The sequence below is a fragment of the Chiloscyllium plagiosum genome, unplaced genomic scaffold (genome assembly GCF_037043375.1).
Source record: "Chiloscyllium plagiosum isolate Xiang-an unplaced genomic scaffold, Cpla_swu_hap1 HiC_scaffold_18, whole genome shotgun sequence".
NCBI lineage: Eukaryota > Metazoa > Chordata > Chondrichthyes > Orectolobiformes > Hemiscylliidae > Chiloscyllium > Chiloscyllium plagiosum.
The window spans coordinates 26944728-26960755 of record NW_028270156.1 but is presented as its reverse complement, the minus strand read 5'-3'; the positions used below and the strand labels follow the sequence as shown (position 1 = coordinate 26960755).

Below are 16028 nucleotides of genomic sequence, written 5' to 3'. Positions count from 1 at the left end.
ATCTTGTTGAAACTTCTTAAAATAGACTCAACATTTATTTGGGTCTTCTACTTCACCTAATGTAGGTTTTGGACCAGCTGCCCTGGTTTACACAACGTCTTTGACAACCACTATCTCGTGAATGCAAAAACCATTGTTTTACTTAAGAATTACTCAACACACTTAGTTATAATCTAAGACTGCTTCCCAGCTTCTCAAAATAAAGCCTCCTTTGATATCCCACTGCTGACACCACTGTTGATTTTGGGGAATTTATGAACAGTTACCTAATGCAGGCAGTCAATAATTTGTAGCAGTTTTCCAATTGTTTTAGTTTTTATAAGCAGCAGCAGTTTAGATATAGTACATTAATTAATTAAGAACTTGTATGACCAATCCTGAAGGTGTCCCATAGAACAGAGGAGCAGGGGCAGCAGTTTTGAGTAGTGAAGTGTTTGTCCCTAAAAACATTGCAGTCTTTGGTGGTAACAGTCCTTGTACTCTCCTCGAAGTAGTGTAGGGGAAGATCTGGTCGACCCCAAAAATGTGGTGGCTTGTTTAATTGGAACCCCTTTCTTTTCCTACCTACCCATGTTCATCAACCCTACTTTCAGGTTTGGTAATCTATGCTATGCCAATAAACTGGATAAACCTTCTTGGTCAATAAGCACAGGCTATGAAATCAGGATAAACATTGTCCCCTTGACCACTTCCTTTTTGACAATTACCTTTCATTCCTTCGAACAACAAAATGTCATTTTTCGAAATGTTGCATTTACAAGAGGATGGTGTGATACCTAATAAATCTGTTTATGCTTGTAGAAGTCTCATAACGGTGACACAATTAAATGAGGGCTCATGCTACACAGGAAATACAAACTACGGAATACTTGGATAACACAGTTTAAAGTTTCAACACTGGGTGTTGCTTTTGAAATCTTGGTGAATTTATGCAAAGAATTCTGCAGCTCAAATCTTAAGCATGATGCTGATGACGGAAAGAATGCAAATGAACCAAAATTGAAGATTGGCATTGATCAAACAGATTATTCTGTGCTGGATTGTGTTGAACTTCTTGAATGTTACCTGCTATTGCCATTTGAGTGGCAAATATTCCAACCTGCTACTAATTTGAGTAAATGGGAAAGAGGCACTACCTTTCAAAACTTGATCATTGTCACAAAGATATTTTCTTCATCTGGTTGGATCAGTTTTAAGATATGTTAAGGATTAATGAAGGAGGTCATGTACAGCATTTCGGTAGAAAACATCATCGCGGAGGATAATAACTGAAATATTATATGGTAAAAAAAGTCCTGTCACACATGAAAAAAACAGAAGACAACCACAAGATAAAAGGCAAACAACAAATCAAGAAAAAAATATACATTATGTGAGGCAAAGACAAAGAGAACAGTGCACAAAGCAAAGAAAGAAATGAAACAACAATAAGATGATAAAAGGCAGAATACATTCTCATAACTTGCCATGAACAAATCATAGTTTATACTTATGGGATGTATAGTTGTGTGTATTTCCTTTTCTGCCATACTTCTGAAAACAAATATTTCCTTTAAAATTTCCTATGTCCATATTTTTAATGTAAATCATTGAGCTTTAACATTATAATCTTGCCAAGTTTTGCTATATCATGATTTTGCATTTTCCTGTTTGTGCTGTGAAGCAACACCTTTGATCCAACCACTCTGTTTGTCTACTTCCCAAATCGCCTTAAATTTTGTAGTTTAACTAAGAACATCTGTAGTTATAGACAAGTTTTCATGTCATCAGGTTGTTGCAATGCATTTCGCTGCTTATGAAGTATAAATAATAATCATAATTACCTAGATTTGTCATATACATAATGGGGAGGCTAATGGTGCTTGTCACTATTGTCTGATAAATACGACAAGTTCAGGCAAGGGCATATCCAAATGCATCAAGTCTCAAGTTATTGCCAAAATAGTTTTCAGTTCATCAAAAAATTCAAATATGCAATATTTTCTAATTAGTTTGTTTAAAAAACCTATGTCATCATCTTCCTTTTCTTCATAACAAATGTGTTCAACTGCACAGCTGGAATCAATGCTGTTTCATTAAAGCGGTTCAAAATTTCCATGATCCCTGGTCATTTTAAGTGATTAAAGAACTACTGGCTATCTAATTTTGCTATTGAAATGGCTTTCATATTGATTTTCAAATATTTATTTGGTAGAAACAATTATTTATTACTTGACCTCATGATGTGATTTAAATATTGTGACGGGAATACAAATTTCTTGGGCAAGATTTCATTATATGAAATCATTATCTACTTGTTCCTCTTATTGTTGTTTGCAGCATATCTTCAAAATTGAGTTCCACAATTTCAGAGTACGACTACAGTACTCCATTTTCATTACAACCCCAGCCACTCTTCAACCATATCTTATTGGATTTGGAATACAGCAAACCTTTTCAGAGATTAAAGCAATTTATGCTTTAATTTCAGTATGCCTTTACATTTATTCACACTAAAAGCACGGCTGTATGTCAGTATTTGAGACATCTCTTGGTTATAAACTGTTGTATAAAGTTTTTCTTGAATATGTGACATTTAACAATTGTACCTCAGTGTTAAATTAGTAAAGATTAACGAACAGCATTTAAAGTCATTAATCGAGATGAGATGCAGATTCAAACTCTGAACAGATTAACGCTGGAAATGTTTTACTTACACACCTGAGACCTCATTCCCACGTGTTTTTCTAGGCACAATTTTTTCCAGTCAAGAATGTCAAAGCATTTGATGTAATGGAATCTTGTTCTTTATGATCTAGAAACTACGGTAATCTGTTCTTGCAGACTTGCATGACTCTGAAGATTAACTTGCCGTAATCGGTTTATTGAATTAAATGTAGTTTCGTACAATGCTACACAATCTCTGCAAATAAGTAGATATTGCACATGACTGAAGATCTTTTCATGCTAAAGTAAGTGACATCTATTTGCAATTAAATGAAAATATAGTCATGCAGTCATTTACAGCTCAGAAGGAAATGTATGAAGTACAAAATAATTTGGGTAAAAAAAAAACAAGCCTGATATGTAATGCAATCTGGGAAATCTCACTTATTTCTATTCTTGGAATAAGTAAGTAATGAATTTGGTTAGATTCAAATACAGAGAAAAACACATTAATCAATTCAAATACATACTCATATCTGTTGTTTACTGGGCTTCTAGACATGCACAATGGATACTTATTTATTATGTAAAATTTTGCTATTTACAAGAATGTCATTACAAGCAATTCAAATAACAGTTAATACCTGAATTTGATTTTAAATTGCTGTAAGCAAAACATATTTATAACAGACGATCTAAAGACCCTAAACAATTTGCAAAACATTGCTGCTGACACAGTATGAAGACATTCAGTAGCTACGCATTTTAAGGGGTCCTTCAAAGATTTTTATCTTTAAGTCTCATGTTGTAGCTTATAACATACTTTTCAAGCTTTACATCCTTATATCATTTTGAATTGCAGTCCCTGTTGTAATACAAATATTCATTTGTGGTGTTTCATGGAAAAAAGCGCTGACCCATATTGTAGTGAATATTGTAAAGACTACTGTCTTGAAGGGAAGTTTTTATTAAATCAAAAGGGAACAGTTAATCAAGAGTGGAAACAATTTGAGGGAAAATAAAGTATTAACAGATGTGCCCAAAGATTTTCTTAAACTAATACACTTGCTCAGCATTAAATATTATTACTGGAGAAAACCCCACCTTTAATTGTTCATTTATTTGCAGGTAAAATGCTTTGAATAGTTGGTGATATGAACTAAAAACAGTCAGTTTTAAATTCTAGTATTTCTAGAAATTTTTAAATTCTATTTTTAATAGATTTTTTTAACTGAAAAATATTTTTATAAAATTACAACAAAAAACACCACTATATATTATATATATATATAAAACAAGAAACAACAATGCAACCAAAACACAACTATTCTCTTGTGCAAGATGAACAACTCAGTAAAGTCAATAAATAAATAAAACAGCTCAGCACAACAAAACATTAGCTCCCGGCCTCCGACAGCATTGAGTATTACATGTGAATTCATTCGAAATTCTTCCTTCAAGTGCATAAAGTTCACTAAATCAGATAATCATGGCTACACAAAAGCCCTAATTATGATGGCAGATAAATCTACATCCGGATAGTCCACAAAGGGCCGCCATATCCTATAAAAATGTTCAATTTTTCAGTGTGGAATATTCATAAGAAATTCCAAAGGAACGCGTTCCATGATTAGCTTACGCCAACCCGACAGACCTGAGGGGTTCTCAGAGACCCAACACATCAAAATACTTTTTCTCACACAGTGAGGATATTAAGACGTTTTTTTCCCATGAGCGTCTAAAGAAGATAAATTGGATATACCCAGCAGAAGAGAGATAGGGTCCCTCTTAACTTCGATCCCCAAGATCCTCTCTATTACTCCTGCCACAGCACTCCAATATGTCTAGAGCCTGCAGCAATACCACAGACAATGAGTGACAGTACCAATACTTATTTTATACTTGGAACATAATGAAGATACTCCCACCTTAAATTTTGTAAGATTGTCTGGGGCCAAATGGGTCCTATGCAAAACCTTTAGCTGCATGGCATGGGTACTACTACAGATCAAAATCTTTCTTGCATTTTCACAAATGTCCTCCCATGTCACCATAGAGATCTCAACCCCTATACCCCATAAAGCCACTCAATGTCTTCTGAAAGATCACCCCCTAACACATGATAAAGAGTACTAACAGACAGAGTACTTTTAGCATGAAGCACCCTTTTTCCGTGACAGATCTACAGGAGTCGGTCAAAAGTATGGTCCCTTTTTTGAATAAAATCCCTGACCAAAAAAAAACGAGAAAGGTTAAAATCCAATTTTTAATATCGAAGATATTTTTTCCATTTATGTCTTATATGGTTTTAACATATTTACACCATCCCTTCAGTTAAATTAGCTTTGAATAACTTCAACTATTATATCATCTCTGGAAGTACTTTGGTACATTTTTGTAAGTGATATTGAGAGCTCCTAGCTGGGCACAAAATTTTGTCCAATCCGCACAGGAAAGCAAAAGACTCCACAAAAAGGCTCCAACACCTTTAGAGGCTGTAACTTCAATAACTCAAAGTCAGAAGCACAAGGAGATGGAGCAACAGTTGCAGATCCTCCACAAACTTGGATTTGGACACCATCATTCTTTTCAGGAAAAGGTTGTCATATTGACAAATTGTTATATATGACGTTAATATTCTTGTGTTGCCCTACTGAGGGCCTCATCTGAGACTCTTAGAGCAAAACTCACCTGTGACTTTGTCCTCTGGTGAGCCAGCATGACATTCCTTGGCCTGGCTGCATAATATTCATGCTCACTGACTCATCATGTGCAGATCACAATTCTATAAAAGCCTCTAAAGTTAATTGCAGACCTGCTGTCAGCTCAAATGAAGGAATCATTTAATCTGTGGTGTGCTGTTGCTCTCTTCTATGGGCTGCAATGCCTGGGAAAATGACAATTCTAGGAAGTCTTGAGCATCAAAAAATTGAAAGGTGACCACAAGGATGAAACATTGGGAGACTGAGGGGTGTGCAGAGAGTCATCATCACCATGACACAGACTGGGGGGGGGGGGGGGGGGTGGACTCTGTAAAATGGGGAACAGCAGCAAAGAACAGCATGTGGTTATATTCTTTTAGCTTATCTGAACTATGTCTCCATGAGTCTGTTGCAGAATTCTCTGGTAGCTGGCTGCAGGCACTCTGATCATATCAGGTTCCTTTTTTGAAGATGTAGAGGGATCATGACCTTATTTCTTTTGCAGTTCTATATCTCTTTTCAAAGCAATGTTGCGAAAGGCACAAATTATTGAATCTCATTCTGATGTACATTGAAGAGAATCCATTGAACTTACTAGGTACCTGAACTGGATCACTGAAACTCAATGAGCTCCTCCCACCCTGCCCCCTGTAAAATCGCCACCCCATATTCCCAATTCCTTCGTCTCCGCCGCATCTGCTCCCAGGAGGACCAGTTCCAATACCGTACAACCCAGATGGCCTCCTTCTTCAAAGACCGCAATTTCCCCCCTGACGTGGTCGACGATGCCCTCCACCGCATCTTCTCCACTTCCCGCTCCTCCGCCCTTGAGCCCCGCCCCTCCAACCGCCACCAGGACAGAACCCCACTGGTCCTCACCTACCACCCCACCAACCTCCAGATACAGCGTATCATCCGCCATCATTTTCGCCACCTCCAAACGGACCCCACCACCAGGGATATATTTCCCTCCCCTCCCCTATCAGCGTTCCGAAAAGACGACTCCCTCCGTGACTCCCTCGTCAGGTCCACACCCCCCCACCAACCCAACCTCCACTCCCGACACCTTCCCCTGCAACCGCAAGAAATGCAAAACTTGCGCCCACACCTCCCCCCTTACTTCCCTCCAAGGCCCCAAGGGATCCTTCCATATCCGCCACAAATTCACCCGCACCTCCACACACATCATTTATTGCATCCGCTGCACCCGATGTGGCCTCCTCTATATTGGGGAGACAGGCCGCTACTTGCGGAACGTTTCAGAGAACACCTCTGGGACACCCGGACCAACCAACCCAACCACCCCGTGGCTCAACACTTCAACTCCCCCTCCCACTCCACCAAGGACATGCAGGTCCTTGGACTCCTCTATCACCAGACCATAGCAACACGCCGGTTAGAGGAAGAGCACCTCATCTTCCACCTAGGAACCCTCCACCCACAAAGGATGAACTCAGATTTCTCCAGTTTCCTCATTTCCCCTCCCCCCACCTTTTCTCAGTCAAATCCCTCGAACTCAGCACCGCCTTCCGAACCTGCAATCTTCTTCCTGACCTCTCCGCGCCCACCCCCACTCCGGCCTATCACCCTCACCTTGACCTCCTTCCACCTATCGCATTTCCAATGCCCCTCCCCCAAGTCCCTCCTCCCTACCTTTTATCTTATTCTGCTGGACACACTTTCCTCATTCCTGAAGAAGGGCTTATGCCCGAAATGTCGATTCTCCTGCTCCTTGGATGCTGCCTGACCTGCTGCGCTTTTCCAGCAACACATTTTCAGCACAAACTCAATGGCTTGCTCAATGCCTGCTCTCATGCACACGTGCGTCCTGTACACTTTTCTTTGAATTAGTCATGAGGGTGCCTACAGATTTCATTAGTCAAGCCGAGGGAGTAGACTAACACTTTTAGAGGTGTGAAGACCTGTAGGTAATGTGACTGCAACAGAATGAAGAAATCACAGCATGAAGGGCTTTTGCCCGAAACGTCGATTTTGCCTGTCCTCGGATGCTGCCTGAATTGCTGTGCTCTTCCAGCACCACTGATCCAGAATCTGGTTTCCAGCATCTGCAGTCATTGTTTTTACCTCTACCATTTGTGCATTCCAAGACTCCCCGCAATTGTGTTAATGTAGCCACTGCAGCAAATGTAAGAACCCCCTTGGTTTGATTATCTTCATCAATTGTAAAATCAAGTTGCAGCCTTGACAATTATGGTTTGGATACCTGGATACTTCTTGGCAGCAAAATGTCAAAAGCTGCAGTTTTGCTGATTAAAAGGCTTTTCAGCCCATCAACTTAATTGATTGATGTCCCTCCATCACATTTTTTGCCTCAGTGACTTTGGCAAGTACCACAGTTTGAAAAGCCTGTTTTGAGGATCAGATTTCTGGGATAAAGGCACAACTAATATGCAGTGACGTCCCTGGTGAAAGGCCATCATCCTTGTTTCTATTTATCTCTCCACAGATGTGGCTAGACGATAGATATTTTCAGCATTTTCTAATTTTATTTCAGATATACAGTAATTTGCTTGTTGTAAATGCTGACTAAGTGCCCAGTTCTCAGTAATTAGCTCCTGTCCGAGCAATCTCTTCCAACTGATTGACAGTTAACCACCAAGCTGGATGCTGATCTAAATTCAGTTTCTTTTAGATTTTAAAAGCTGTAAATTAAATTGAAAAAGTTAAACATCTTAACTTTTAAATTTTACTCCTCACCTACTGCTTTCCAGATGCCCCAAATCCAAATTTTATACATTTCCATTCACTGTGCTAAAGCAAACACTTTTCACTCTATCAGTAAATGACAACTGTAAGTCAAACATCTAATCTATACTCTGACCTCACTTCATACCAAAATCTTTCTTTCTCCAAGCCGAGAGCTGACCTTTTATCACATACCCCAGAATCCATTGTTATTCCCATACCACTGATTCCATATCGCTAGCTCCACCCCGTGCTAAACCAGCCCTCCTATCTCCAACATAATCATACATCACATGAGGCCACTCAGCCCAACCTGCCTATCTCAGTAACAAAATCAGAAACTGCTTAAAAAAAACTCAGCAGGCCTGGCAGTATTTGTGGCAAGAAGGCAGAGTTAATGTTTCAGATCCATCTGGACCCTTCAAAAAGTTTCATTTCTGATTTCCAGCATCTACAGTTCTTTGGATTTTTTTTGTTTTGTGCCTATTTCAGTTGTTTGATAACATTAGTCAATGATTTATGCCGAACCACCGTGCTACCCATTTGCAGTTCTAAGGTTCACTCCACCTCGTATTTCTCTTCACGGATGCTGCCAGACCTGGTGAGCTTTCAGCAATTTGTTTTTGTTTCTGATCCACTGTTCTTTCAATTTTTATCCAAATGTGTGCTTTTTCTCTGCTAATAAATCGAAACCCCTCCATCCAAACGCCCCCCATTGCCCTTGAGCCACCTCCTCAATCTCCTGCGGCCTTTGTTGTTAACCCGCACACATGGCTCACATCCCTTCCATGCATTGGTAGTTAATATAAAAATGGAGTAGGCCACTCGGTTGGAGCTTCTGCTCGTGAGGCGAATTCTCCGATCGACTCAGCGCGCGCCGCCCACAACGGCTTCCTTTCCTTCTGTCAAAATAATATAATGGTTCCCGACACTCAAAGGTTTCCGGTCCTGCAACAGCGTCTCGCTTCCGGGCAGCATTTGAAGCCCCCGCACTTGGTTCCGATCCGAGTGGCGTCGGCTTGTAACCGCTGTTCCGGTCACCCCGCGTGCGAGGGGCTCGTGGCCACAGCGCGGGGACAGAAGCCGGCCAGGCCTGAAAGGCGGGGCTGCGCCAAGGTATCAGCACCGCTGTGACTAACGAGGCGATCGGGATATACAGGCGGCCGTTAAGCAAATAATCCGTGCGCAGGTTAGATACGAGGCGGCCCTGGTATCCTCTCGGCTTGAAGTGCAGTTGAACCATACGGTATCTTGATTTAACGTCTCACCCGAAAGATGGTACCGCGGGGAGTGCAGCACTCCGTCAGACATACAGACTCAAAACCCCGGTGTGTGTGATTTGATCCTATAATTTCCTGACTACAGAAAGGATGCGAGCCGTTGTAGCAAGTAACATCGTGCATTTGGAATACTTTGTAACCTGTTGTGAGTGATTGGTACTACAGAATCTCTGCAGCTCTTGTGTTTGTGTGTGGGAGAAAAGTTACAAAATTCAACAAAAATGTAGAGCAAAGGCATTAACTTGACGGCCCCCGTTCAATTTCGGCACAGTTGCACAATATAATTGGATTATGTCAAACTTAGTTTGAAAACGCTTCTGTGAAAATGTCTTGGGTTGTTTTACTATGTCAGGTGCTACAGAAACATATTAGGTGTTGAGGGAAATTATATAAATTCGCTCGTCTTTAGAATTCCTTTCTTCAAAACGCAGTGGATGCAGAATTTTTAATTTTTTTAAAGGCCGAGCTAGTTGGATTCTTAAAAAAAAATTTGTTTTCAAAATACATTCTGGGTATGAGGACGTCACTGGCGAGACCAGCATTTATTGCCCAGAAGGCAGTTAAGAGTCAATCGCAGATTGCTGTGGATCTGGAGTCACCTGGCTAAACAATGGTAGTTACTTTCCCTAAAGGATACTAGTGAACCAGATGGGTTTTTCTTGCAGGGGACATCATTAGACTCTTAATTCCACATATTTATTGAATTCAGATTCCACCATCTCCTGTGGCAGGATTTGAAGCTGAGTCTCCTGAACATTACCTGGGTTTCTGGATTACATCTAGCAATAGTACCACTAGACCATCACCTCCCCCATTCTGGTGCATGGACACAAATCTGAAATTGCTGGAGGAACTCAGCAGATTTGGCAGCATCTGTGGAGAGAAAACAAAGTCAATTCAGGTCACTGGTTCTGAAACTTTGTTCCTAGATAGATTCTTGATTACAAAGAGGTTAAAGATTATCAAGGATTTGCAGAAATGTAGTGTTGAGGTTAGAATCAGCAATGATCTATTGAATGGTGGAGTAGGCTCTTGTTCCTTGTTCATATACTGATAAATAAGGAAAGATGATCAATTCAAAGTAGTCTAATAATCATGGATCTAAGTCAGGTTCATAGCTCTTTCAAATTCCTAAACAAGTGCAGAAAATAGTCAAGAAGGCTCTTAGAATGCTGGCCTTCATATGTAAAGGGGCTGGAGTATCAGGATGCAAACATTTTCCTGCAGTTATACAAAACTCGAGTCAGACTCCATTTGGAGGACTGTGAGCAGATCTGGGCACCTCACCTTAGTAAGGTATTTTGGTCCTGGAGGGAGTTCAAAGCAGGTTTACAAGGATGATACCTTGATTTCAGGAGTACATTATGAGGATAAATTAGGCCTTTATTCTCTAGAATTTAGGTTAAGGAATGATCTAATCCCCTGACCATGGCAAAAATAGGTACAGATGCACAATCCTTTATCTGAAATGCTCGGGACCAGCTGGTTTTCGGAATTCAGAATTTTTCGCATTTCAAAATAATTGGCAGTTTGATGGTGAAATTTTTAAAAAATCTTTCCAAAGAATAGACTTACTGTGAGTAAAATGGGCTCTGAAACAAAATTGAGGCCTGCCAGTGCTGGGCCATGCCCCCAGTGTTGCATCTGAGTGACACGCATCGAGTGGGTGTGGACTTGGGTTAACTGTTTGGACACCAAACAACCTTGTTAATGAGAAAATAAACTTTACAAAAAAAAACCTTCGGACTTTGGAACTTTTGGAATTTTGGATAAAGGGTTGTCTACCTGTATTTGGATCCAGATTGGAACATTTGGGTTATAGAGTATGGAGATGTACAGCATGGAGATAGACCCTTCAGTCCAACTTGTCCATGTCAACCAGGGGTATCCTAACCTAATTTAGTCCCATTTGTCAGCGCTTGGCCCATATTCCTTTAAAACCTCATCCAAATGCCTTTTTGAATGTTGTAATTGTATCAGCCTCCTCCTCCTTCCTCTAGAAGCTCATTCCATACACACCATCCTTTGTGTGAAAATGTTGCCCCTTAGGTCCCTTTTAAATTTTTCCCCTTTCACCCTAAACTTTTGCTCTCTAGTTCTGGACACCTCCACCCCAGGGAAAAGACCCTGTCTCTGTACCCTGTCCATGCTCCTCATGATTTTATAAACCTCTATAAGGTTGACCCTCAGCCTCCGACACTGCAGAAAACTGCCTCAGCCTCTCCCTATAGCTCAAACCCTCCAACTGTGGCAACATCCTTGTAAATCTTTTCTGAACCCTTTCAAGTTTCACAGCATCCTTTTACAGAGGTTTATAAAATCCAGAGGGGCATGGATAGGATGAATAGCCAAGCTTTTTTTCCCCAGGGCGGGTGAGTCCAAAACGATAGAGCATAGGTTTAAGGTGAGAGGGGGGGAAGATTTAAAAGGAATCTAGGGGGTAACTTTCTCACACACAGGGTGGGGCCTGTATTGAATAAGCTGCTTCGGAAGTGGTGGAGGCTGGTACACAATTATAACATTTAAAAGGCATCTGGATGGATATATGAATAGGAAGAGTTTAGAGGGATATTGGTCACGTGCTAGCAAATGGGACTAGATTAATTTAGGATATCTGGTCAGCATGGATGAGTTGGACCGAAGGGTCTGTTTCCATGCTGTACAGCTCTCTGACTGTATAATTGGAGAATTGAGGTTCATTTGTGCCGCATCAGTCATTTTATCTGCTGCTCTATCAACTTGCTTTATTAAAAAAAATGCTCTTAATGTTTTCTGATTTTGCTATTTTCTTTTTGTCCCTCTTTGTAGTTCTACTGAAAACTGATGCAATTTTCCTGAATGGAATTGAAGCAGTTACAGATGTTTTAACTGTAAAGCAACAAGGTGAGGTATTGTGCCATCCTGTAATGTACAATAAAAGTCCCCAGGTGCGCTGCATTCATAATCCAGCTATTGATTTTATCATGTGATTAAAAAAACTTGCATCCTAGTATCAGAATATATAATGTTATAAAATAATAATTATTTTCACAGATGTTGCCTAGCCTGTTCTGTTTTTCAGCATTTATTGCTTATATTGCAATCTTCATGTGCTGTTTTAAGTGGCAATATTTTCACAAAACAAGTTTTCATGAGTTTAAAATATAATTTCTGGTGACAGTGCAAAATATCATTTCAATTTGAATTTCTTTCTATATACCAACCTTGTTTTAAAATATGAAGTTAAATATGATTTGTGATTTTCTATGTCATAGCAAGATTTGAAGTTGAATGTGAAGAGATTCAGCAACTGTGAATCTGACATTCTTTACAGTGAAATTAGACCTGGCATATACCTCACATTTGTGAACAGTCATTAATAATGTTGCACATCAGAGTGCAGAAACATAAGTTGATATTGGTGGGAACTGAGTAACTATTAGATAACAGCAGTGATTTAGAGAAAATACAAAAATTATTAAAAATGAAGATTGCTCCCTCAACTGTGAATTAAATTATTCGAATGATTGGCCTGAATATCAAGGAAAGACTTGAACAAATATATTTTCATTTCCAAAATCTGAGATATTGACATTGCAATTTCCTCGGGTGTTCAGAATGATAAAATAAACATATTAATGAATAGGATTTTTACTGATTGTAAAATCAAAGACCAGGTGCTACGATTTTGATAAATTTTGGATACACAATATGGGAAATTGAAATGTTTTCACAGCTCTGAATAAATTATCACAAATGGTGTGGAATACTGAATTGATCAAAGCACTTAAAATGATACCGGATCGTCACAGTGAAGAATACAACAAACGGCTCAAACAAAGTAGGAGAATGGGACTTTATAAACTCAAGAAAGACAGAACGGTGTACAGAGGATAAACAAGTTCAGAAACAGGATTCAATTCAAAATGTCCATACTGGTGCTTATGATCTACTCGAGCCTTGTTCCATTTTTCCACTTTTAAATTTTTGACTGTGGCATTTTTTCTCCATTAGATGTTGGTCTGGCTTCCTCTTAAACACTTGCATACTGTTAGCTTATCATACAAATTTTGTTTTTGGAAGCTATTCTATGAACCCCCATGCCTTGTGTGATTTGCAAATAGAGATAGCTTAATGAGAAATTGAAAAAGAATAAGAAAGTAGTGAAATTGATGAAATTCATCTGCTAAATATTAGTACCCATTGGATCCTTAATTCTAAAAAATATGTGCAGGAAAATACATTGTTAGCTTCTGAAAAAATCTTTCTCCCCTTGACTATTAAAGAATTCTGGATTGATGAAAGTTCTTTTCTTATTGTCATTCTGCTTTCTAGACTTCATTTTTAAGTTTGTTTATTGTTCCATGTTGTCAAGGTACAAAATTAAATATACAGGACGAAAATCAATTACCATCATGTTTGTTTTACTTTTCAAGAAACTATTCTGACAATACGAAAGTGAAAAGCTGCTGAAGGATGACATCTGAAAATATTCTTCAAAAGGACTGGTATGAAATTCTTGGTGCAAGTCCGACACACAGTATGCAGGAGCTCAGACAAAATTATCAGAAACTAGCCCTATTGGTGAGTTTTTTTTTGTGGAGCAGGAACGTGTATTGAAAAGCAGCATAACTCCTGTTTGTTTTTCACCGTTAGCAGGTGAATAATGGTAATGTTTTAAGTGAATGGTAAAGCCGCAAAAGATAGATCAAAGAGAAATCCCATATGTGAGAGTATTTATAAATCTGAAACAAAAAATGAATTAATATCTTATAAGTTAAATAATTACACTATGCAAACTCCGTTACGTAAACTGATTAGTAAAAACGACCCATTTTGACACCGGATGAAGCAGGTAAAGAAAAATAATGAGATCAATGATGATAAGCTAAAAAGTTGTACTGCTGAATGTTGTACTGAAGTAACAATGACTGATCTAACCTGACTGAGAAGATCCGTCCTGGTCCAAAACAATATGGGACTGAAAGCTGGAGAGAAAATTTGATCCGTTGGACATTTATGGTGGCATATTTGTCATGAGTTTTGTGACTTGACATAAACATACCTTTGGAGTGGCACTTTTCTGTGAGAATGAAGGATCGGTATGGCAAGTTACATGAACCTTGGATGACCAGGATGTTATGACTTTGGTCAGAAAGGAAAAGGAAGCATACATAAAGTCTAGGAGGGTAGGAACTGATGAAGCCCTTGAAGTATATTAGGAAAGAACTTAAGCAAAGAATTAGAAGGGCTAAAATGGATATTTAATGGGCAGTAGCAAACAGGATTAAAGAGAATTCCAAGGATTTTTATACATAAAAAAACAAGAGGGTAGCCAGGGAAAGGGTTGGCCCACTCAAGGACAATGGAGGGAATCTGTGGAACCAGAATAGGTAGGTGAGGTCCTAAACGAATACTTTGTGTCGGTATTCACCAAAGAGGAGGAATTGGTGGAGGATGATCTCCGGGAAGGGAGTTTCAAATTTTTGGGCAAACCTTACTATTAAAACCGAAGAGGTGTTGTCCACCTTAAAAAGTATTAAGGTAGATAAGACCCTGGGTCCTGATGGAATCTATCTCGGAATATTGAGGAAGGCAAGAGAACAAATTGCTGGAGCATTAACAGACATCTTTGTATCTTCTTTGGCCACAAGTTCCAGAGGATTGGAGAATAGCCAATGTTGTCCCATTGTTTAAGAAGGGGAGCAGGGATAATCCAGGAAATTACAGGCTTGCAAGTGTCAGGTTGGTGGTAGGGAAATTATTGGAAAATATTCTCAGCGATCAGTCTGAATACGTTTAGAAGCAAATTAACTTATTAGTGATAGACAGCAAAGTTTTGTCCAGGGGAAGTCATGCCTCACTAACTTGATTGAGTTTTTTGAGGAGGTGATAAAGATGATTGAGGGAAAAGCAGTTGATGTTGTCTACATAGATTTCAGTTAAGTCTTTGATGTTGTCCCTCATGGCAGTCTGGTACAAAAGGTGAAGTCACATGGTATTGGGGTGAGCTGGCAAGCTGGATACAGAACCGGCAGATGGTAGCAGTAGAAGGATGCTTGTCAGAACGGAGGGCTGTGACAAGAGGTGTTCCACAGGGATCAGTGCTGGGATCTCTACTGTTTGTGATCTAAATAAATGATTTTGAACAAAATGTAGCTGGTCTAATTAGTAAGTTCGCAGACAAAACAAAGTTTGGTGGAGTTGCAGATAGTGAGGAGGATTGTCAGAAGATACAGCAGGACACAGATCAGTTGGTGGCATGGCCAGAAAAATAGCAGATTGAGTTTAATCCAGACAAATGTGAGGTGATGCATTTTGGAAGGTCAAGTACAGGTGGAAATTATATGGTGAACGGCAAAACCCTTGAGTATTGATATGCAGAGGAATCTGAGTGTGCAGGTTCACAGATCACTGAAGGTGGTAGCTCAGGTAGATAAGGTGGTAAAAATGCCTTAGGCATTCTTGCCTTCATTGCAAGGGGCATTGCATATAAGGATAGACAAGTTATACTGCAGCTTTATAGGACCTTAGTTAGGCCATACTTGGAATGTTGTGTACAGTTCTGATCACCACACTACCAGAACGATGTGGATGCTTTGGAGAGGGGACAGTAAAGGTTTACCAAGATATTTCCTGATATGGGGTATTTTAGCTATGAAGAAAGGTTGGATAGACTGGGTTTGTTTTCACTGGAACACAGGAGGTTGAGGGG

At 39.5% G+C, this 16028-nt stretch overlaps 1 protein-coding gene across 5 annotated transcripts in view; it reads left to right on the top strand.

Annotated features, from left to right (window-relative positions):
* Positions 1-8575: 8575 nt before the first annotated feature.
* dnajc24 (DnaJ (Hsp40) homolog, subfamily C, member 24) overlaps positions 8576-16028 on the top strand; it is a 101594-nt gene continuing 94141 nt past the window's right edge. The window contains exons 1-3 of one of the 5 annotated variants that reach the window (XM_087996369.1): positions 8576-8655; positions 12143-12217; positions 13750-13897. In XM_087996369.1, the coding sequence (XP_087852495.1) occupies positions 13790-13897 (108 nt within the window). In that variant the 5' untranslated portion in view covers positions 8576-8655; positions 12143-12217; positions 13750-13789. The other 4 variants (XM_087996367.1, XM_087996368.1, XM_087996371.1 and 1 more) reach the window with 4 other exon arrangements.